At 36.9% G+C, this 24,945-nt stretch overlaps 1 protein-coding gene across 2 annotated transcripts in view; it reads right to left on the bottom strand.

Annotated features, from left to right (window-relative positions):
- Positions 1-11,139: 11,139 nt before the first annotated feature.
- The window catches only part of ipo11 (importin 11), a 114,695-nt gene continuing 100,889 nt past the window's right edge, over positions 11,140-24,945 (bottom strand). For both annotated transcript variants that reach the window (XM_015034485.1, XM_015034484.1), the window contains one exon: positions 11,140-12,976. In XM_015034485.1, coding sequence (XP_014889971.1) covers positions 12,812-12,976 — 165 coding nt within the window. In that variant the 3' untranslated portion in view covers positions 11,140-12,811. The remainder of the gene's footprint in view (positions 12,977-24,945) is intronic.

Below are 24,945 nucleotides of genomic sequence, written 5' to 3'. Positions count from 1 at the left end.
GAAAACCAGAGGTGACTCTAATCCACGCAGGAATTGTGACACTTCTACCATGCTAAAATGTGCACCTTTACAGGGAAATTCATGCATAAAATTCAAATATGCAGCCTAATAATACCCTTCGCAGAAAGGAAGAATAATGTCACCAATATTAATCAGCCACCAGCAGGGAGAGACAGAGAATGAGGAAGGATAGGGGAGTTAAAAGGGGGGAGATGGGAAACAGAAGGACAAGGTAAGCCCATATGTGCAGGCGCGATGGTCATTTCACACTCTAATTTCTATTCTCTCTGATCAAACACCACAGATCCAGGTACTCTGTCAAACATCTGTCAGGCAGCTGACAGCCTGATTATCACCATGAATTTGCATCAAACAGAAACACTGTCATTATGTTCGCCACACCACACTTAAACCTGCAGCCTATTAGGTGTTGTGAAATTAACCAGTGAGAATGATTCCCATGAGAATCCAGTGATGGCTATTGTTGCTAAAAACAATCTTTCTGTCATGATGTTTTTGTGCTGATGGGACCCAAACGCAGACAAAAACAGGCAGGAGATTTTAATGAAAGAAAATAATAATAATCTTAAAACAAAGGCTTACAAAAAGTCAAGGAAACACAGGTAGTGAAAGCAGGGACAAACACAAACCAGAATGCATAATGTTACAAGAGGATCCAGCAAGGAGTGAATGAAGGCGAGGTAGTTCAACGCTGAATGCTGGGACAATGGACTGATGCTAATTAGGAAACAAGTGCAGCTAGGGGGGGGAGCAGAAGGCAAGCTGAGGGAGATAAAGAGATATGGCACAACGGAGCAGGGAGGAATGACCCCAACAGGGGAAAAAAGGAAATGTAAATGTAACAGTAATCAAGAACAACTAAATACAGGAATTGAATCAACATATCTAACTTAAATAATAAGAAAAGATTGTCTTAAATTATACAGAAAAAGGCTGATCGAAACAAAACAAAGAATAACCAAGGCACTGTTGCTCTGACCAGCTAATCAGTGTGTGGAAAACTTCTGGCATCATCATAGGCCTTCAAGCTAGCATTGAGACAAATTGAAAAGGTAATTGGTTAAAATAAAAAAAATAATAAAATAAAATAAAATAAAAAACAGTTTTACTGCTATATAATTTTGTTAACATAGGCGTGCTGTATGGATTCTGAAGGCCCTGGGCAGATTAGACTGCCCCTGGCAGCACATACAGGCTGAAATCTGATTGGATGAAACATCAATACTCCACACATACATGTATGGGAAGTAGAATGACCAAAAGAAATGTTATATATATATATATATATATATATATATATATATATATATATATATATATATATATATATATATATATATATATATATATATATATATATATAAAAAGAAGTACGCCCCAGTATTTACAGGGTTAAACATTCACTTCAAACTTTGAGAATTGTTTTTGTTGAGCTAAGATATTAGACTTCTACAAGATACAAAGTTTCTCAGTTACAGCAGCACAGCAGCTAACTAAGGGAGATAATCCCCATGCTGACCTACTTGCTTCTGTACTCAAAAACAGTGAGAACACCCCTGAGGATTAGTTCAATGCAGCATGAAAAAAGCTCTGGAGAAAGCTTAAAACGATAAGCATTTCACAGCTTTTGTCTGAGATTTTGACTCCCATCTGTAACAGTTTGGAGATTTTACAACTTAATTACAGTGCAAGAGACGACCTAATAACTGTCGGTTTTACTGCTTTGTGGAACCTTAAAGGCCAAGTCACAGAAGAATGCTGGGTTTATCATTTTCTTAAAGAAGCTTGTTTTGAATAAAACCAGAAGAATAATAAAATAAATTTAGAAACAGTCGGGGATGAACTGCTACAGAAGTCTTGGGGTAAAGTCCAAACTGGACAGCAGCTCGGACAGGCACACAGCCATGATTCTGTGCGTGCTCAATCAACACACTCAGCCACGAAATTAACAAATAGAATTTCTGAAGAATCTGAGGCATAAACACCAAGGGAGAAGTGAATTGAGATGGAGAGACATCTGCACACAACCTCAAGGGAAACTCTCCTGCCATTGTAATTATACCCCTGTTATATTGCTCCTGAGCTTTGCTGTCAATATCTCCATTCAAACACAGACCGCATTTGCACAAAGTTTGTTTAGAGACAAGTAATGTACTTCCTTCTTTCTTGCAGTGATAAAAAATACTGAATGAGCTTTTGATCAATCTGAGTGATAATAAAATGATTGTTGCGCAAAATATCCATTTGTTTCTGGTTGACACAATTCAGTCGTCCACGCAATGTGAAAGTTGTCATTTCCCGTCAGCTGCCTCAAATTAGATTACATTCTACAAACATCAGTGCGCTTTGTTGGGATTTTAGGTGAAAATTAGCACGTTATTGTTTTCCAACATTTTATACAAGTAAAGACCTGAAAAGAATAAAATGCATTTCATGCTCATCCTCCCTGGTTCAATACGTTTTAGAATAACCCTTCTCCAATTACAGCTGCAAGTCTAACTGGGTTTATCTTCATCAACTTTGAACATAAGAAAGAAGATTAAATGGCTTGTTTTGGCTTTATTTAGCCCTTTACAGCAGCCCATAAGTCCTAAACTATGAGATCACTTCCCTTTAAAAAGAGGCTTTTCTATCATTTTAGAGTCTTATCTGCTTTCCTTTATGGTGACCTCTTATCAGTGATTATTTTCCAGACATTTCAGAGATTAGCTCAAATTTAGTTTATAGCATTCTTCTCCTCTCCTGGAATTCGATCTGTTTATGCCATTATGTCCAGGACAATAAGATCACATTGACAGGTCTGGAACAACAGGAATACATTTGGAGCACTCAGCCAATCAGTTTCTGGTTTCAAGTCACAGGTTTAGGTACTTGTAGGTAATGGCCAAGTTCTCCATGTTTAATGTCAAATGCTGCATCAATAGGCAAGGTTAATCTTTACACTAGAGAGCCTTTTACCCTGATTCAGTGGCTCAAGCATTTTTCCAATGACATCTCACTTGTTTTCTCATAATTGAATGTAAATGATCCTCAAAATACATTTCTGCAAATCTGCTGACTTTTTAAATCTCCTTCCAGCATAATATGCATGTTTTGCAAATATGCACAATGTGTGTGTGATTCTGCATGTTTAATGTGATCTGATAACACATTCATTGGATATGGTATTATTAGTGGGAAGGTAAATATTAATAGGTCTGGAAACATTAGCTTAGTAGCAGCACTGAACACAGATCTTCTTGGAATTAAGAGGCAAATAATGACCCATGTAAGTGAAACAACTAAACACCACATTTATAAAACAACTGAACTCTGGGCATATTTCTAGTATAATGAAATGCTTAAAGCTGTTTTACGTTACGATTCATATTCAGATACACTCAGATCAGATCACTGAGCTCAGTGTCTTGCCTAAGGACACTTAAGAAGCTGGGATGAAATGCATAAATTCACATTCATCAGACAACTTATCCTCCACACTGAGTCACAACCACTTCAAAAATAAAAATGTTGAAAACAGAAAATGAAAAACTTTAATATATTGACAAAAGTTTTGACACATAAAGAGTAAATAATCAAATGGAAAAAAAAAGCATGAAGGCAACATAAATAAAAAAGATCAAACAAATGATAAATTTTCCATTTTCTCCACCATTCAAAAATAAAAGGGAAAAACCTTATTGATCTCAAACAACTAAATGTTGCGCCTACAACACTGCAAAAATATTGACTGGAGGACCAAAAGCTATTCAATTCAATTAAAAAAATGTAAACTTTTGCCACATCTTTTGTCACTTTACAACCGTAGGCAAAGTACGCGTTTTGGAGAGGAGGAGCGTATGTGCCTGTCAAACACAAAGTGGCACACAAGTGTCAAATGGAAGAAGATGGTATGCTGTTTTCAAAATGTTACTTTAACAAAGTCTGAAAATCATTATGCATTTGCATTAAGTTCCCTTTCCCATTGATGCCCCTAAATATGTCTCAGTACAACCAATGACCTTCAGAATTTTCCACTTTACTAAACAATGTGTGTAATGTGAGATACAGCTGTTCTGTTAAGGTATTGAAGGTTTGCAAGAGAACATTAGACAAGACAGGAACGCAGCAGAAAGGTCAGGGATAAAGTTGCAGAGAAGCATAAAGCAGGGCTAGGTTGTAAAGCAATATGCCAAGGTTTGAACATGTCACAGAGCACCGGTCAATTCATCATCTGACAATAGAAAGAGAACTGCTTAACCTGCGAACCCTGCCAAGACATAACCGTCCATCTAAACGTGTATAACAGGCAAGGAAACACTGGTCAGAGCCGAGAGCCACATGGTGACTGTAGATAAGCTGCTGAGACCAAGAGCTCAAGATGGATGTGTTGACAGGACAGCTATTAGCTGTCTACTGAACAAATCTGACCTTTATGGAGAAGGGACGAAACAATTTCATTTTTGAAAGAAATCTATTTAATGCTCCCTCTGCAGTTTACTACAAGCCATGTGAGGGACACAGCATGACTGGAGGCACTTTGGACAGATGAGACCAGCATCATGTCTTTAGGCAAACACGCAAAAGGTTAAGTCGGATGGAAAGCTAACATTGCAGATCACCCTGTAGTCAAAACTCTAGATCCAACTGAGAATCTGAGGCAAGACTTGAAACTTATTTTTACAGACTCACTCCATCTAATCTGTAGGGGCAGAAATTTCAGCTCAATGTGTAAAACTAGGTGCACACCCTTAAAGACTAGCAGTTGTATTAGCAGCAAGCAGATGGTTCTACAGAGTACAGTATTTACTCGGGCTGCATAAAGATGCACGCCACACTTTCCAGATTTTTAGTTGTAAAATATATATAAAACTGTGTATCATTTCCTTTCAGCTCACAACTATGTGTTACTTTATGTTGGTTTGCCACAAATCAAAATATGATATAAATTAAGTGCCGTGTTGTAATGTGACAAAATGTGGGAAAGCTCAAGTATTCACAAAGCACCACAATATGCACGTTTACCATCACAAATTTATGTTCAAACTTTTTTCTCAGCTTCAGAAGATTTATACCTTTTCTGTTAGCAGAACAGCAGTCATAAGCCATTAGTAAGTAAAAAGTAATAATTCTATAAATGGTCAGCAAAAAAACTATACGTACCTGGTAACAAGAAAGTAAAATACACAACAAATACAACAAAAAACAACGTCAGAATCAAAATAACTGAAACTGATGCTCAACATCTGTTTGAACAGCCAAACAATGCCTAATTGTACAATTTTTTATTTATTGTCTTGTACCTACAACATCCAGAATTTTGCATTATACTGATAGCAAGTACAATCAAAACTGTAAGATGGCTATTTGCAATAAGCAGTGTAGAGGAGCATGCTGTTTCATGGGTTTTTTAAGAGAGAGTGAGTTAAGTTACTCGTTCTGCTGGTTGCTTCTGTGTAACTCACAGCCACATAAGGGCATTCAATTAGCAGATCAGCTCCAAAACGCTCAGAGACCCCTTTCCGTTCTCAGGTGACAAACATGAGCATTTCTCAACACGAACATCAAGACACATGACCACATGAGGACTCGTCATTATCAGTGGTGTTCAAGAAAGCAGGGACACAGAACTAGTGCAGCTGTCTAGGACTTCAGGTTTTAATAACAGGCTTCTAAAAGCAGACAGGATCTGCCACTTCTAATCTGGATCAATGCACAGACAACAAGACACTCTCCCACACACTGTCACTGACACTTCCTTGCTTCCAGATGCCACAGACAATCAAAATGACACAATCAGGTAACTGCTAAAGCACAGCCCAGGAAAGTTCATATATACTGTATATATATATATATATATATATATATATATATATATATATATATATATATATATATATATATATATATATTTAAAAAAAGTCTGAAAGACATTTGGCACACAGTCATGGTGAAGAACACTGTCTGTACAGCCTAAGGTTCTTAAGACGAAGCCCCCATTTTCAAAGATGATTTTTTTTTTTTTTTGAAAATTAGGAAAATAACTCTAAATGACAGGTTTCAAATAGTCAGGAGCCTGCTGAGTTTTAAATGCAAATAAACACTCATAATCTGAGTGAAAGTGAGGAAAACTCCTTCTCTGTGACTGGAGAGGCTTAAGATAGAAAGAAATATGATTAATATTTAAAGTGATTGGTGCAAAGAGTGAATCTAAAAGCTATTAAACCCTGGGGCATACTTAGTTTTTTAGTCACAGCTACTAGGCTTTCTACTTCTTTTGCCCTCCACTTGTCCTACATAATATCCAGTCAGGAAGAGATGTGAGGAGTGGGCCAAAAATGAATGACAAAGCACATAAGTTTAAGAAGAAAAACTCTGAACGGCCGTCAGAAAGCATGAAGATCTACTGATCGAGAGCATTTTGAAAAATTATATCAAAGTCTGAGGCCTTTAGAAGCAAAGTATACAGAATTTGGGAGTGGAATAAAACATTTTTGAGCAGTACTGTATACAAAATAAGTGAAAATGTATCTGCATGACCTTGGGAGACGCATGGAAAAACAGATGTGAATAAAAGGGGGTTAAATGAATTAGCAAGTCCCAAAGTTTGGGACGGAGCAACATGCCGCTGTTTAATTATGTAATCTTGGCAGAAAGTAATCCAATAAAGAATGCAAATCATTGATTAGCACTAATCCTCTCGCTCTTCTCTGTCACGCACACCAGGGAACAATTAAATGCTAAGCTCCGCAGATAGCGCACCTGTGGAAAAATGAATGAGTGGAGTCCGTTGGATTAATAGCACTGGTGAGGAAGAAAAGGCAGGTTGAGAAGCGAGCATGAGTGCAGAATTACTAATAGTCTCTTCACGCTCTATAAGCCACTAAAGTGACCACTAGCCTGAAGTACATTCATTCTCAACCAATTAAGACAAATGGGTCGATAGCGGCCACTGGTACCTCTGTGTTCTGGTTCCTTAGAAAGAAAAACACTTACAACTATTTGTAGGTAATCTTATCAGGGCAGATGTCTGAGAAGTGAACAAAGTTTATTTACTTTGCAGACCCCATAGCAAAGAAATGAGTAGCAGAGCCACACCATTTAAGAGTCTGGGAAACTATTAAAGGAACAAACCATTCAGCTTCAATCTCAAAAGATATTACCATGTGGTGCAGCATCTAAGGAGCTACATTATTACATACATACTGGTATCTGCACAACTTTACTTATTATGGATTATATTTCTTACAGTGATGTAGGGTTATTTTTGACTTTGCTGCCAATTACAAGCAAAATCAAGTTGGAGACTTAGAAATCTGAACTGAAACATAATTATAAAGCTGCCTCAAAGACGGTAAAGTAGAGTAGGCCAAAGTCAATCCAGATACTTTAAAAGCTGTGAAGCACCTTTACTTTGGCAGCGAGTTGCAAGCCTTCATTTGGATGCCAAGTTTAATGTTGTTACTATTCCAAAAGAAACCAAAAAAAAACAAACAAAAAAAACGAATGCCAGGGAGACAGAGTTATGAGGACAATCATTGTAGTACTATCAGTGCAACTCCCACAAATCCAGCTCACACCAGACGGAAAAAGCAGGAAAAAATAATAATAATAAAATTAATCACTGGAGTCAAACAAGAAAAGTTTTTTAGGCAATGTCTTTCATTTGGTATTCTTCATTAGATTTTAATGTATTCCCCTGGTGCGTGGACTGCAGAATATAGCTTTCCCGAGGCGCAAGAATGCTTAGGTATAATTGAGATGTTAAATTCCAAGCAATAATCTAGACAGATTAAACATCACCATCATCCTCTGCTTTAGCTTCATTATCCACAGCAGCGTGCAACAGGGCCTGAGGCTCATCAGAATTGTCCTCTGTAAGCTGTATTCATGTAAGCTGAAAGTCTTTGCAGCTCTCACTCTGTCTGACCATGTTCTTCACTAGTTATAGCTCTGTAAAGAACGGACGGCCTGTCCTAGGTGTGTCCCGCCTATCGGCCAACAGAAACTGGAGCTAGGCACCAGCTCCACAGCATACGACGATAAACGGGTATAGACAATGTATGGATGGAATTTAGACGCATTTCTTAGAGGGGGAATTTGACAGACTGAAAGAGAATTGATTTACTCATCCACCATATTGCTTATGAAAGCTTCCCATTTCTCTTAAACCTCCTTACTTACAGCCTGATGTGACATCAGTCACCCAAACACACACAATGCAATAAAAGGTGATATTCCTTGCATGCCATTTTGTGAAATGTATTTTGGTTGGAATCCATATTCTTAGTATTTTGAGATGAAACGTACTGCTGGCTAAACCAATCACTTTACGAGTCCCCTCACTAGTGTAGTTGATGAGTTGCAGTGGTCTTGCATTTCTTGCCCTGGTTGTTCTGATGCCGGATTTTTAATAAATACTTTTTTAATAATGCTCCATCAGAGATCTGGGTTACAGTTCTGACAACCAAACTACAAAGTGTATTTTCTTTCAAACTTTCCTCCCTGATGTGTCGAAAGACTTTCTTAAGAGTTCATCATGTAAACATCAACAATTAGGACTACAATTATGCTACATTCCATAATGTTGTTTTCTTGTTTCTCAACTCATTATTGTACCCAAGAGCACAATGATGTAAATGAGTCGGGAGCGCGAGGGTAGAGTAGAACTTTGCTCTGTGTTTCTAGTTTTTCTAATTATCCCAGTGTGTTGCTTTGGTGTAATCCTACGAATGTCCTTTTTATGGCCGGGTCTCTGTTCTTCAAGCATGAAGAAATATTCAGATGAGCTCTCACAAGCACATCTGTGCTCACCTATTCTTTAGATGTGCTGGAACCCCTAGATTGTTGTTAGCTGCGAGAAACCTATAAGTCTGCCAGCTCTTCCTTGTTCCATTTTATTTTGTCTGGCAAATCAATTTTTTAATCATTGTTCATAAAATGCATGAAGAAAGTTATGCTCCCGCTATGTGTAGATGCATCCACAAAGACACAGTGCACAGAAACACAAAGATCTGATTTTTATCCTACAGATATTCCTTTTCTACAGTAAAAAAAAAAAAAAAAAAAAAAAAAAAATTCCACATTCAGTGGTGGGACTGCTCTTCTATACAAAGGGCAGCCACAGGGTGTGCAAAGTTTTATCAGGGGATCCATAAACTTTTAAACAATAAACATTTGCTCTTGGCATTCATCCTTATAGAAAACGCAGGTCGGGCTTTGCAAATTGATCCCAAAGAAAACTCCTCCTCTTGCCGTTTTTAAAACCTCAAACATTTAGTAATAATGAACACAGCCCATATTGCATGTTGCCTTGCACGTAGACAGAAATGAAAACCATAACTCGCGCCTTATATTTAAATCATGCATCTTTGCGCGAGTTGTAATGACTTACCGAGGGTGTCTGATCGGCTTCCAGAGGTGGCCAGTGGTAGCCTAACCACACCTCTAGCTCCGCCCCTGTCCACATCAGATCACAAGTCTATTTAACAATAATTGATTTAATTGATGCGAGTGGTTTACCGAAATATGCAAAACATGAATATTATTGTGACGTCATGTCTGCAACATTAAAAAAAAAGGTTTTGTCTGAATCCTGTCAACAGAAATGTAATATAGACTAAATTGTAAAAAAAAAAAAAAAAAAGAAAAGTATTCACCTATCTGCTTTCATTCACATTTCAACTTGAGTGGCATCACATTTTGAATGGATAAGGTTAAAGACGAAACCAGCCCACATTTTGCAGCCGTACCGGCTTCACCTTGTGGGATAGTCTAGTCTTCTACAAGACTGAATTTTTGACCATCCTCCCAGCAGAGAACAAGAAGGTCTTACGGTTCTCTGCACTAATTTTTCCCAAAGGCATCCTGTCGGGTTGCGGTTAGGACTCTGCACATGCCAGTCAAGCTTTTCCACACCAAACTTTCTCATCCATTTCTTTTTGGACCTTGCTGGCTCACGGTCATGCTGGGAAAGAAATGGCTCATCCCCAAACTGTTCCACAAAGTTGGAAGCATGTAATTCCCTAAAAATGCCTCGGTTTGTTGAAGCATTAAGAATTATTTCCATTAGAACTAAGGGGCAGAGATAAACTCCTGGAAAAAAAACAGCCGCACACCATCATTCCCTCTGCACCCAATTTCACCTTAGATGGCGTAAAGTAGCAGTGAAGAAAAGTGCTGTTCTCACACCAAACAAATGCAGACAGAGAGACTTGATTATTTTCCCAACAGAAAATGTCCTACAGTCCAGTGGTGGTAAACTTTAGACCAGTGTATCAAACAGCTGGCCTTGCATTTGAGCAAATAAAGGCATAGAAACCCTTTTAATGAAGTTCTTCACTTTTTAAAAACATATGAAGTTTGGATCTCCAGCCATCGACTCCGCAGTAAGTTAGTGACCTCTGCACTGTTTACCCAACCAGCCACCTTGTGGAGATGTTGACTAAATGCTTTCTCTTGGATGTAATACCTAGTAACAGTTTACTGTGAAATTTCCCCACTAAGCGTTTTTCATACATGCTATCCTCTCAGTACAATGCTGGAATTCACTCAGCTCCTGAGAGCAATCCATTAACTACTGGTAACTAAATATTGACTGTGTTTAACTTTGATTTGTCTTTGTTATAGATGACCATTTTTTTCTTTCTCACTGCAAACAGATGTGTAATTGTACAACTGTACATCTCTGATTCGGAGTCAGAACGAGAAGCAGAAGAAGTGAAGCCTCCAGCACAATGATCAACAATGCAGCACAATTTCTGAATAGTAAGTCAGCAACAAAAGCACCAAAAAAACTTACTTACTGCCAGAAAATAGCTGTAGGTATTTATTTAAGCGCCTGGACTGTTTCGAGAAGCAGTAGAGACCCAAATGGAAGTACAAAAACATGCAAAAAGGGAATTTTGCATAATAAGTCTCCTTTAATGTTTTACATTAAACCAATTTAGTATATTTGCACCAATGGTTCTTAAACTTGATATCTATGTCAGGGTCAGGCTGTTAATATGCTTGTAATCAAAACAATAAACAAAGCCAGATGGTAAAAAAAAAAGCATTAGGTATTTGAAACATTTCCAGGTGGGTTAGTGTTTTCAGAAATGCAGATCCTAAAAATCAGAGATGGGAGAAAAGAAGTTCACTGGCTGAGTACTTCATTTTATTGAAGGCTTGAGAAAGGAAAAAACAGGAATAGTTTACCACAAAACCAAACCAAACACTCCCTACTGTGTATGTGGCGTTGAAAACTTAATTACTAAAGTTAAAAAAAAGAATAAACAATTTAAGAACTTATCTACAGCTAAACTAGTTAAGAACGGACAAGTAAAAAAAGATCTTTCAGGTTTTAGAAATAGGAAAGGCTGAAAACATAAGGCTGTAATTCTGACACAGTGTCAAAGGAGCTACAGTCTGGATCATCATATCAGCTTTGCTTATAAATCAAATGTAATGAAGAAAATTATTTGCTCCATAAATCCCAAAAGAATCAATATTAAATCAGGACAGATGTTCACATTTTTTTCCAGTTTGGACTCTTTCCCTTTTTATGACTTTTAATTTACAACAAAGCTATTTTTCTGATGTTTATATTCACAATGAAACTGTGCCAAATTAAACTGAATGAAATACTTTGATCTGCCAAAGTCTAGTAATTTATTATTAGATGTTTTGTAAACCTCTTAAGTAATTAAACTGAGGAAATATCAAAACCAAACGGTTCTCCTTTCAGATCACATTTATCAGATCTTCATTTCTAAATAAAACGGGTCTGTAAAAATATATCACGACAACATCAACAGCTGGACCGTTTTTAGTGATTAGCCAAAAATTAATAAGCCAATGAATTGAGTAAACCAGATGAAATATAAAACATGACCTAACAGTGTGTATCTGGAGCTAAGTTTCACTAAAATACAGAAAATGAATTAAAAAAAAAAAAGTTTTTAAGCTAACTTCAGTCTTGCTCTGAGACCCCAATTGTGCTAAACGATGAAGGGGAAAAAAAAAAAAAAAAGATGTAAAACAGTTTTTGGTTATTAAAGTGCTCTGACACCATCTATTAGCAGCAGTAAGTATATACATATAAATGTGGTTCAGCACACTTAATCAACAAACTTATTTTAAAATGTATGCATTGACAGACAAAAAAAAAAAAAACCCAACAAAAAACAATCGCTCAGTAGTAACTTCTACCTGACCTTTTATAACAAAATTAAAAAGGAAAACAATTGCCATGCAGATCATCATCCATACTTTACATACATACAAAATTACATTTCTGTTTTGTCTTTTAAGAATAGTTTCTGTAAACACTGTTTAAATCCTTTGGGGCTTTTTTTTTTTTAAACACGTATCTGCTACAATCTGCAGGTATTTATTTATTTTTTTCCCTCCCATTGAAAAACAGTCCAAGGCTTCTGTTCTGGCTCCTGCAGCCTCGTCTTGTATGTCACGTTCCGACTGTTGCGATATCAACACTCGTACTTTAACTTTGAACCCATCTCATGTCAACCTGTTCCAAAGTTAAGAAACTAGAAGAATTAAATGGAAGCTCTGGTGTGGTGATGTCTACATGTGGGTGTTTTAAAAGTCTTTAAACATACGTAGGCACCCATAAACAACATCGAAGGGGACAAAGAGTGGTTAACAAGGCTAGGGTTGAATATAGATAAGGCATAGTCTGGGAAGGTCTGAATCAGGAGTTCACACATTGGGTAGATGGTTAACCGTTTTAGTACTTTTTTTTTTCTTTTTCCTTAAATGGTGGTAGAGCATAGCATTTGTGTAAGGAGGTGAAGGGAACATTTTATATTCAGAGAGCTTGCAGAAACTCCTGGAGCTGCCTGACAAGCTCTGTGTCCACCGTCTCCATCAGGACTCCGAAGCTCTGGTCCCCCATCATGGCTTGCTGTGCCTTCAGTTTCTCATAGACAAACTGCTGGAGAGACACGCTGTGGACCGGGTCCTCCAGGGCCAACTGCAGCAGAGGGAGAGAAAAATAAAATAAAATAAAAACAAAAAAGAAATGCACAAATTAGTTTTAAACTGGCATTATGTAGTAATAATTTTCTGAGAAGATTAACATGTGGTGTTTATTTGCTGCAATCCAGAATACACAACATAAAAAAAAATTAATGCGATGAATATATGAGCTCTAGGTTTTTCATTCCTGAAATAAATTCAATTTGATGGAATTCTGTTTAATTTAAATGTTTACCAGTCAAAATCACTACTAAAGTGATATTTTAATTGTTTTGCACTGTGGCTAAATAACTCAATGGGAAAATTAAACTACATTACAAATATTTTGAACTTTTTAAAAAGATGCCAACTGTTGAAAATCATAACATTTAAATTCCATTCCTTCATTACAGATGTGAACAAATAGGACTTTCTTTTAATGGGATTAAAATGTAATTTTTATTTCAACTCCCACAGGAGGCTTTATGGATGCAGAGCAGGATCAAAGAGCAGAGAGAAGAACAAAGTTCAAACCATCCCTTCCTTCAATCATAAAGGGCAAGGATCAAATCCCCGACTCCATCTCTCTGCTCAGCTCTATAACCATTCAGACAAATGGAGATTTTAAGAGGAGCGGCAAAAGCACATGAAGTGGATTAGCAGTGCAGGCCAACAACCATCCATCCTGGGATGGTTGTTGGCCTGGGCCTGATGCAGCAACTGTTTTCAGTCAGAGAATTTTGTTGCAAGATGGACTGCTACCGGAGATCCTTCTTACCCATAGCATCACTATCAATAATGACTCCTTGTCGTAGTTCATATGAACTACGACAACATTTAATTTCATTTCCTTTTGGAATAAATAAGTTATTTTTGAATTGAACTGAAAATAAATAATTCACTCTCTACACAAAGAGCCTTAATTTAGTCATTTATTATCAAAGCATCTGCAAAACAAACCACGTAGGGTCTGATTTGTTGTTCCAAGCAATCTTGCATTACAAGATCTATAAACTGACTTCTTGTTATACAACCTCTTGGTGGAACACAATACAAACAGACTGGAACAGTCCCAGGCAGGTCATTTGACATAAACAAATAGATTTCTGTTTTAATGGAGAGGTTATTTACATAACTAACAATAAGCGAGTTTTAGGAAGTCTACCATGTAGCACCTGGATCAATAAAACCCAAGTCAATTTCAACAAAAAAAGGTGAAGTGGAAAGCAGCTCAGACATGTTGCCATTTCCAAGTCTTACATAAACATCGAACAAAGAACTTGGAAAGAAAGTGATTCAGTATATGTAGTCACAGCCATTCATCTTACGCAGAGGAAAGCAGCGGAAGAACAATCCTAGACAACAGAGTGAAAAAAAGGCCAGGGAAGTTGGATGGCTGACTAGAGCTGATACATTTCTATGGGTAAGCAAACAGTCATTTGTTTTCTGTGAAGTGAAGTCGGGGAAGAGGCAAACAAGAGCACAGTAAAGGTTGAGAGACTCTGCTTCGCAAATAAACTCAAGGACAATACCGTCAACATCATTATACATAAAACTTTTCAAACATGAAGTGTTTGAAAAGAGTATTCATTTACCCTCTTGTAAATAAAATAACTACAATCACACCATACCTTTTAGTTTTTAACTATCACATAGGATCTATTTTTTTTTATCACTGTCTGCTTCTTAAATATATACTGTCACTCACTTAAGCTTGTTTTTACTCCAGACAAAACATTAAGAAGAAGAAAGTGGACTCTTTGCTGCACAAGGTTGAGCATCAAAACGCCCAACACGGAAAGAGATGCAGAAGCAGAATATTGTAATGAAAATATTTAGTCACTAATGGATCATGAGAAGCAGCACTTGCCATGCTAATTACTATTTTGACATGGCTGTGCAATCAAACTGGTGAAAAGTGGCCTAATGGAAAAACGGCTGTCTAAGTTGCATAATTGCCTTCACTACAATGACCTGGGTGGAGTACCTCTCTCCCTTTGAACAGGACTGAAGCCCTGATGCTGAATGTGTGAGTGTGTCATGGCCTCTGAAACTCTACTAATTGTGGTTGAGTTGGAGGAAAAAAAAAAAAAAAAAAAACTCTCCTATATGATCTTCAAACCACAAACTTATTGTTAAAGGTGATTCTTGTTGAATCCACACCAGAGTGAGGCATTTATGGTGTGTAGCTCTCAGATATTGTGTTTTCATATCAATTCCAAAGGTATTTAAATAGAAGAAAAAAAACAAACAAACAAAAACAATCACACAGTGTTACCAGACAGGGACCATCTCATAGTACTCCAGCTTGACCGCAGCTTCTTGCCACTGGGGATCAACTGTCCAGCCTTTGGATGCAGCTGATGCTGATGGCTGTATCATAGTGTAAAGGGCCTAGGATGGCCGGACCAAAGTTGAACTGCTAACAGGAGATTCCTCTGCGCATCTCGACCACATTTTTAAAAATCTTGTCTTTGTATTCTTAAGCTGCTTTCAGATTAGTTCAATGAAACGTCCAAAAATAGGCTAATATGTTGTCATGGATTTTGGATGAGATGGTTGAGGAAATAATGTAGATAATGTAGTTAGCATTCAGTCTTAACATCTAGTGTTCAGGGTGGATGGATATGGTTTTCATCTTAAAAACCCCCCAAAAAACTCCTTGTTTCTCTTAAATAATTTCATTGTAAACCTTTCATCAGTAACTTATCAAAACTATCACCCATTATTATTGAGTTTGTTGACTTCCGTGTTTAACATGAGTAACGTGAGATCTCTTGGGCAAATCAAACAGGCAGAGGGTGTAGTTTGCTTTTACAGAAATCAGTGCAATTAAGTCACAGGTAACTGTTAAAATTTGTGCAGATGTTGTGATCACATTTTCTCCTACTATTAAAGTAAACAAAACTAGCAGATGCTAGTAGCTTCACAAAAGGTCATGTCAGAGGCAAAATAATATCTTTAAATAATATCAAAGAAAATACATCAGAATCCAGTTGCACACGTTTGAAACTTTAAAAACTAATGCTGTGAGGTGCACGTGAAATACCTGCCTAATTCCTGAATGTGAATTCGTTTATGGAATATTACAAAAATAAATCTACGGGAAATAGCTTAAAAAGTCTAAAGGTGAAACATAAGTTCTTAGGAAATATACCAGGAAGAAAAAAAAAGAATGCACAGGAAGATAAACTGTCTTTTATAAATGTCTGAAAAAAAGCCATAAAACAAAAATATAGTACGTAAATGAAAAAGAGCATCTATTTAGCAAGGCAGTGTAGATCGATAAGGACACTTCAGGGAAATGAGGAAGGGATAAGAAGATTGTCATACAGATGAATCAGCAGAATGTTAGCAGGACCCCGTGGATACACATGCTTCTCTTCTAACAGCAAGAGTGTTGAGAGCAATGCACTTGGGACATGGTGTGTTGGGACCTTTCTCATAACAGCACAGAGATGAAACAATCTGTACTGTAGCTTCTATTGTTAGGAACTATAGATTAGATCCACCATCTTCCCCTGGGGAAAGAATCAGAGGCATATGCAAGGAGACAAGAGAAGGTGTTAGGCAAAGGGAAGAAAATGACACGATAGGCTGAGAAGAAACGTGAGAAAGTGAAGATAAAGAGATACTATGACATGAAAGAAGATGGCTCTAATAAAAGACAGAAGATAACTTAAAGAGTTATACTGAAAACTGACAAGAAAAATGGAGAATGATTACTTTCACCTTTCAAACTATTGGTTCATTTTTTAGGGAAAAATAAAGAGACCTGCATGGTCAGACCTAATTTGGACCATCGACACTCAGCGACATGGTTCCAATACGTTTGTTTTAGCACACCCCCCTTAAGCCCACAAGACGTGCTAAGCCAAGCTCCTGGAAGTTAAATAGTTGGGGCTGTTTTCCAAATAACCACAACCATGAAATTCTGACCAATCACACAATGGTATTGCATGTAGACGGGGATTGTGACAAGAAGGGGTGAACGACATGAAGATGAGAACAAAATAATGTGATTTTAGCCATGGAATGGGGACAATAAGAACTGATTTCAGCACTTTGCCTTTACCATGCAGAACCCTTAAGTCAAAGGTCTCTATTTCTCACTAAAAAAACAACAACAAAAAAACATTGTAATTTAAGAATTTGCATGCACTGTATGAAAACCTTTTTTTCTTCTCTGGCAATAAAACTAAATGTCAGATTAACTTATACACTAGTAGAAATGTTTTTCAATTGTGACATGGGTCACAGATAATGGTTAGTCTAAAACCTATTTTAGTTTTATCTCATTTAACAGTAACAATCTTTCCTCTAACAAGTTTGGTGAAAAATCACATTTGCACTTCAGCAGAAGATCTGAGGGGAAACTAAATCAAGACAGCATTTGCTAAGTAGGGGCAGTGATGCAACAATCTGTATTTTTCCAGCCTTTATCTCATACCCGGTGGTGGCTTATGTCTAACTCCATAAAATACAATTCATGAGCACGACTGTGCAAACAGAAAGTGTGTGACGCAAGAAGTGCTGAGAGTGGATGATATATTTGAAGTGTAATCTATGAACTGTAAGACCATGCTGACAGCAGAAGGTATGGGGGCTGATATTAACCTCCTCAGTTAAATAAGAATGCATCATTTTACAGCTTCTTCACCAGCTAGACAGCCTCTAAATGTCTAGCGAGACCAATAAGCTGCCTTAAAGAGGTCAGATTTGATTTAGGGAGTTGTGTTTCTCAAAACAAGTCACTCTAAGCCCACATTTAGCCAATATAATGATTATAAAAGAGGCAGTGAGCCTTTTATGAATGAGGAAACCAAATAAGTGTGAACACACATGGGGCCAATACTACAAAGAAGCTTTAATTAATCAAAGATGTCTGCCTTAACTAACCAGGAGGATTGTGGTTAGTCGCACTATGAATCTGCCTTTCAACTGGCTTGTTAACCTAGGTTTTGTGATATTGGATATAAGCTGTGCAAAAATAAATTAAGTAAGTTGCAGGTGAGTGTGCAAGTTATTAAAACCAGATCAATAAAACATGGATATTTAAGACACATTTTATTGTGAACTTATTTTATCTTAATATGGTAGAAATGTTGCCTTTCATAGAGACGCGAGAGAACGTTTTACATGCAGCATAAACTTAGTGCTCTGCAATGCTGGAGTTTGACCAAATTTTCTTCTTCTAATAACTGTAGAAGCTACTTTCACGTTTTCAGAAAGACAAGCACAAGTAGCTGACCAACTATGTTCTTCCAATAAGTCTTTGTGACTAATATTTTTTCTCATTTCTGAACCAAGTATTCTTTGTTCCACCTTAAAGTTCAAGTAAAACAACTCGCCTGTCTTTCAAGGCTTCCATAGATTGAGCAATGGCAAAAAAAAAGAAAAAAGAAAAGAAAAAAGGAAATTAAAAGGAAAATAAAGCTTGTCACTTACAAATTATAAGTTACATTTGTGATTAGCCCATGTCTAGCAAGCTTTATGTTATCCTGAGGTAACCACTCAATGTTTCCATTTTATTAGAAATGTGTCAAAAACAAGAAAAGGTTGAGCTGCACATCTTTTCTTGGAAAGGGACACTTTATTCTGCTTTGTGTTGCTGTATAGTATGAGGCTGGAAGACTCCATCTCTCAAAAGATAGTAAACTGTGACTGTTAGAGTATGGACACGGTCAGTAGCAGCAGTAGACATGTAGTGTAATTTAAGTAGTGACTGATTACCCGAGACCAAATTATGCCGAGACCATTTTCCATTACACTGCCATCATCAGCCTGGACTCTTCAGGACAGGGAAGGCTGGGTGCTCCCTTAAAAGATGCTCAGGCTAAATTCTTCCTCTACCATCTGTGTGACTCAGCAGAAATGCACAGCTTCATCGGGTCCCTGAACATTTCTTCTTTCATTCATTTAATGTTTGAAGAGCCTGGGCCTGCTGCATTATTACAGATGTCAAAATCTCCCAAAGCCCCTTAAATTTAGGGTCAGTGACCTATTATACAACTTTAATGAATGCAATCCAGACCTATATTGAATGGAATTAGTTTTACTTTGCTTGTTCTGTCATCTCCCATCTGTCATGCTTGTTCATATCTAGCTTTGTAAATTTTGCATAACGCTTTGATAAACACAGGTTTGCTCCGAAAACATGTCTGAGGAAATATAAGTAGGGCAGAGCTCTATTCAAATTAATAATTTATTCAACAGTCTATTTGACATCAAAGATTCTAGTAAACGGATGACCCAAGAATGTGTTTGCACTGTCTGCACTTTTTGCAAGCATGGAAATACCAATTTTAGATGCAGCATAAAACATTTTCACCTTATAGTACCCATTTAGAAGCTACACTATATTGCTAACGGTGGACATTTCTCCAAAAGATAAATGTAGATGTTCTACTCACTTCCATGGCCACAGGTGTGTAAAATCAGGCATGCAGATTGTTTGTACAAACATCTTTTTTTAAAGGTTGGATGCCACCTGTGCAATAAGACCACTCATAAAAATGTCCTTGGTACTAAACATTCAACTGTCAACTCTTTAAAGTATCACAATAAAGTAGAAGTGGTAGGAAACAGAAGGAACTCAATAGTGAAGTGTTATCTCACTCAGCATGGGGACACTACAGACCTCCAAATATCCTGGGCCTTCACATCAGTTCAAGAACATTACAAAGAACTTTGTGGAACATAATTCCTTACATCCTCTAGTACTATGCAAAGTGGTATAAAGGGCACTGGGCTACCAAGTGGAGACAAGTTTTAATTTACTGAACAACAGCATTTCTTTGAGAATCCAATAAACTCTGGGTTTGGTGATTGCCATGTATTGTATAGTGCAAAATAGAAGCTTTGGTGGAAAGACAATTATAGTGTGGTGTTACTTTCAGGGATTCGCTTTGACTGTTTAGTTTCAGTCAAAGGAAAGATGCAGCGTATAAACGCATTTTGAAAAATGTTGAACTTTGTTAGAACAGTGTTCATTTGGTCCTTTCCTATCCTAAAAAGAGCATGCACCAGTGAACAAAACAAGTTATCTAAAAAACATGGATGAAAAGATAATTAGCCTGCACAAAGTACTGACAACAACTCAAAGGAACAGTTTTGAGGGGAAATGGAGAGGAGACAAAAGACCAGGCCCACTTATCAAACATCAGTGTCTGACCTCAAACATGCACTACTAGAAAAAGTGTTAAGTATTCCTACAAATATACTTTTAAAACTCATGGGAAAAGTCTGAAAGTCTTAAAGACAGCTTCTACACCTTCTCCGACACAAGAAAAAGACCTTTAGTAGCCATAGTGAGGAATTTGAAGAAATTCCATCCATATATAACAAAGTCAACACAAGACAAATGTTAGCGTATCTTAACTGAATTAATATTTTAGCAGCAGTCGTCAGAGTAATTGCTTTTCGATTTTGTTCATGCATTTTTGTTTTCACAGTGTTAAAATCATAATACCATGTTATCTCCTAGCTAATACATAGTTAATGAAGGACATTGTACCGTAATCTTGTAGTGGGTAATACCGAAATAGAATCAAGATATGAATGTAACAGAAATAGTGGTGATTTTATAACTAAATAATTTATTTTTTACTATTTGTGTCCTCACATACAAAAAAGATGTGCATGGTTAGTAAAGTTAGAGACAGCATAATAATAACAATGGAGGCAAAAAAGGAAGTGGAAACGAACGAGATATACGACTACTTCTTGAAGAAGTGGGGACACAATAATCAAATTAGATGTAAAAAAGAAATGAGAAAAGAAAATTGACGTATGGATCATCTGAAAGGGAGAAATAAGCAATCTGCACAAATAAAAGCCAACCTGGTGGTGCACAAACTAAATATTCCAATCATAGCAAAGGTGCATAGAAGAAAAGATGAAACCTGTGGAGTTGTGAGAAAGAAAATAAATTGAGTGACGATGAGAGGAAAGGAGTGATGATGAGAGGAAAGGGTGGAGTGAGAGTGACATGCTCCTGCTGCGGCTCACTGATAAAGAGGATATGGTCTTTATGCCTCAGAGAGAGTAGAAGATAAATGAGGCAGGATGAAAAGAGGAGAGACAAATGAGATGTGAAGAAAGTGGAAAGGTTTGAAAGTGGCCTAGTGAGCAGAGACAGAAGAGCAAAGGAAAGAAAAGAGAAAAGAAAATGCAGCAAATAAAAAAGATAATTATCGTCATCGTAAAAGTGGCGTTTTGCTCCCGTAGCTGTAAAACAACCACCTGTTTTTATCTTGTGCAACATACAATAGAAATCTGAGTGTGTTTGCTCTATCTGTTCTTACTAAAAGATGAGTTGCCAAACATTTTTGTGTTTGTAGTGAGACCCGTAGTGTTAGGCTAAAAGTTGCGGAGATGGCACAGTTACACATCTCTGTGCCAGTAATGGGCCATTTACCCTTGATGTGAGCATTTGGCTGCAAATTGAGATAATCTCTTTCTCTGAAACAACAGGCTGAGCCAACTGGCTGGAAAAATAAATGACCAAACCATCTCTAAACAGATGTGTTACAGAATTACTGGCCATAGGATAATGAGTTAGGTTATAGGTTATAGTTCTTCATTTTAAGTCAACATAACTGACCTTCGAAAAGTAAAAATTGATGTACTGGTGTATCAAAAATATATTTAGCACCAAAAAGAGTTGTAAAAGAGTTACCTATTAACTATTAAGGAAATGTTAAGGCTGATATTAAATGTGATTTCAAAAGCATATCTGCAACATATAAAAGCAGTTACGGATTTTAGATGCAAACCTTCTGCAGCTTTACATCAAAGCACACAAATTCATTCTGAGATTTTCAAAATACCAGCTTTTATATGATCATTTAATGGCTCAATTGAATCCTTTCAAAAGTCACTTAAGGTAGCACATCACTTTAAACTTTCAGTGCACAACTGTCATTAAAAACATCAAAAGGAAATGACAGAAAAGGACTGTATATGATTATGCAAATATTTCTGGAAGCATGCCAGAGCGTGGCTAAAGGACATTATTCAAGAAAGGGGAAGCATCTCCTTGTGAGCATGAGAGTGGTGTTAGAGCTCCACTGGCTTGCTGAGAACGGGCCATACTAATTTAAGTCCGACACTTACCGTTGTCACTTCTAGTCATATAAACATTTTTACAATATTAGATTTAATGTAAAAAAAAAAAAATGAAGCATTTTTGTATTTTGTATGGAATGGTAGTAAAAACTGATGGCTTTCTCATTCAAACTATCAGACTAGCTGCAATGAACAAGTGATGAAGACAGAATAGAGGGGCAATACGTACAAAACAAAAACTGAAAAAGGACACTACACTGAACTGAATAAGGTCAAGTACATTTCCCATGATAACGTTCATGTTGAAGTGACAGAAGAGGACAGCATAACAGTCATGGAAAACAACGACAGAAAAGAGACGAGACAAGCAGCACAGAAAAAATTCAGTCTTTCTCCTGCTTTGAGATTTCATTAGTGTTGTGGTACCTTGACTTAGAGGGAGGATTAAGAACTTCAATGCAGTCATTTTCACACTGAGACAGCACAAGTTATTACACTGTTACTGGTGTTGTACTTGAAAGTTGAAGTTCTGAAGTCTCATGGACTTTGTCATTAACTATGAAAACAAAAACAAAAAAAATATGCGCTGGTTGGAACGGTTGAGATTTTTATTAGTTCACACATATCAAGAAATCCCAGACAGAAAGACTAAAAAGTCTGACTCCAGCAGACCGTTCTTAAAAACACAATTTGTGTTGACAAGGAGAATAACAGAGGTCATCGAGAAATGCGAGAACACTGTCACCCAGACACTTGAATGCCCAAGAACAAATAAGACCAGTCCAAAAATAACTGTTGAAAAAGTATTTACAATAATTTGAGCATTACATCGTTATCTAAGCAAAACTGTAAATTTAAAACTTTAAATAATTTCTTGCAGAATGATGACCCCTGCTTTACCCTCAACTCCTAACTGAATGTTATGTTGATACAGTGAGTATATGCTGCCCCGTTTCTGCACAGTTGCGTCATTGTATAGAGTTATGCAACCTTGAACTATGCTTCAAAGATGAAATGCTCATGCTATACTTTTAGTAAACAACTTCAGAATTATGCATAAAGACCTAATGTTATGAATTCTGTGCAGTTCATTTATGTACAGGAGTGGTGACCAAAGTCAGGCCTGAAGGGTTGGTATCCTGCATTTGTTAGTTTTATCCCGGGTTCACCACAGCTAAATTAAATGATACTTTAATAACAGGCCTTTGCAGAACACTGTGACATGTTGAGGGTAGTTGGACCATTTGAATCAGCTGTGTTGGAGAATAAACACTTAAAAATGGGAGGACACTCATCCTTGAAGACTGGAGCTGGACACAGCCGATGTACAGAAACAGTCATTTAGTAGAGACATACAGTTTATATTTTACAGAAGTTATTTGATAAAAACTGAGGGCTTCTGAAAAAGTAATTGCAAGTCAGAATCTTCTTTTTACCCTGACTGAACATTTTTGATAACCAAACCTACTTAGACATGATTTTCCAGTCTGTAACATTATTAAATGAAAATACTTGAAATCTCTTTAAATCCCTCAGCCACTCAGGCATCCACTGCCTGTTTTCCAAAGAACATGAAGAGCTCTTAAGACTTTAGTGGCATGACATCTCAAACATCACTGATGCCAAAGGACCTTCTATTGAGATTTTATGGTATGTTATTGAAATAAAGTCTATTTTTGTTTTGCCATTTCATTTGATAATTCTTTTTTAACTATGCTACTTCCCTTGACTATCACAAGTAGTGCTTCAGTCTACAGGTACACGCCAAAAGATTAATTTTAAAACCTTAACCCTAAGATTTTCCTTAAGGTGGATAAGCAGATGGGGGGAAAAAAGAAAAACAACAGATTGTGCTTCATAAACAAATAAAATATTGTCAGAATATAAAAAGCAACTTCTGTCTTGTCAATGTGAGCTCACAGTGCTCCAGTGGCTCATTCAAGATATGACTTTATCTAGAAACAAACTTTGAATGACAGGCCAAGTCAAGTCAGGCTAAATATTCAGTATCTTCAATGAAATCTAGCATGTAATCAGGCAAGCACCAAAAGTCCTTATTCATTTGCAAGATAAGCACTGAGGAGTGCAAAGGTGACAGGTGAAACTTTGCAGTTCTCAGCTTAAATATTTCTATTTATAATGAAAATAAATTAATGCAGAACACGACAACACAGTTCTCCATCTAATCTAATCTCTTTTAAGGGACAACAGTGGTGGCTGGAAAATAACAGAAGTCTGTTGGAACAAAAATCAAGGAGAAAACAAAACATCCAATCTTCATCACTTGTGCAATAAAACACCCACTCTAACAATCAGTCTCTAGTATTTCTAGAATGTTGACGTAAAAATCCAGCAGCAGTTTTTTGAAAACTGTTTCTTTCATACATATATTTTTTCCTTTCTAACATGCTAACATAACAACACAAGCATTGTGTTGTTACCTGGTTGGCAACAACCAGGTAACAACACAATGCTTGCTTGAAGCTGGCTTCAAAATAGTTAATAATATGGTCAATGATGTCAATGCGATCTGAATGACTTCTTTACATTGCTTTTTAAACAATATATTATGTATCTTTGAAACAACAAAACTTTGTAATGTGATGAAACTTTAGTGCAAATGACCAGATAAATTAGATAATTTACACAAATCTTGCCCATGTCTCTCAACTATCACAGAGAAAGATGATGATTGCCACAAAGTAAACATTTTGTGTTTTTACAGTGAGGTTTAACTCATTTGAACGGCATCAACTGCAGTCTTCAAAATGTGGTTTGTAAGAAAAATAAGCATGATCTCCAACTGATTTAGTCCCTGTTTAAATAGAGGCAGTCCAACTTTAGTATCTGAAGAAATAAAAGTGCTTCTCAAATAGTGCTACTGCACCATTTCTCTGTCCTTGGGCAATGCCGCAG

This window comes from Poecilia latipinna, unplaced genomic scaffold, assembly GCF_001443285.1.
Source record: "Poecilia latipinna isolate Pla-1442-1.1 unplaced genomic scaffold, P_latipinna-1.0 Scaffold300, whole genome shotgun sequence".
Classification (NCBI taxonomy): Eukaryota; Metazoa; Chordata; class Actinopteri; order Cyprinodontiformes; family Poeciliidae; genus Poecilia; species Poecilia latipinna.
This window is presented reverse-complemented; position numbering and strand designations above follow the sequence as displayed.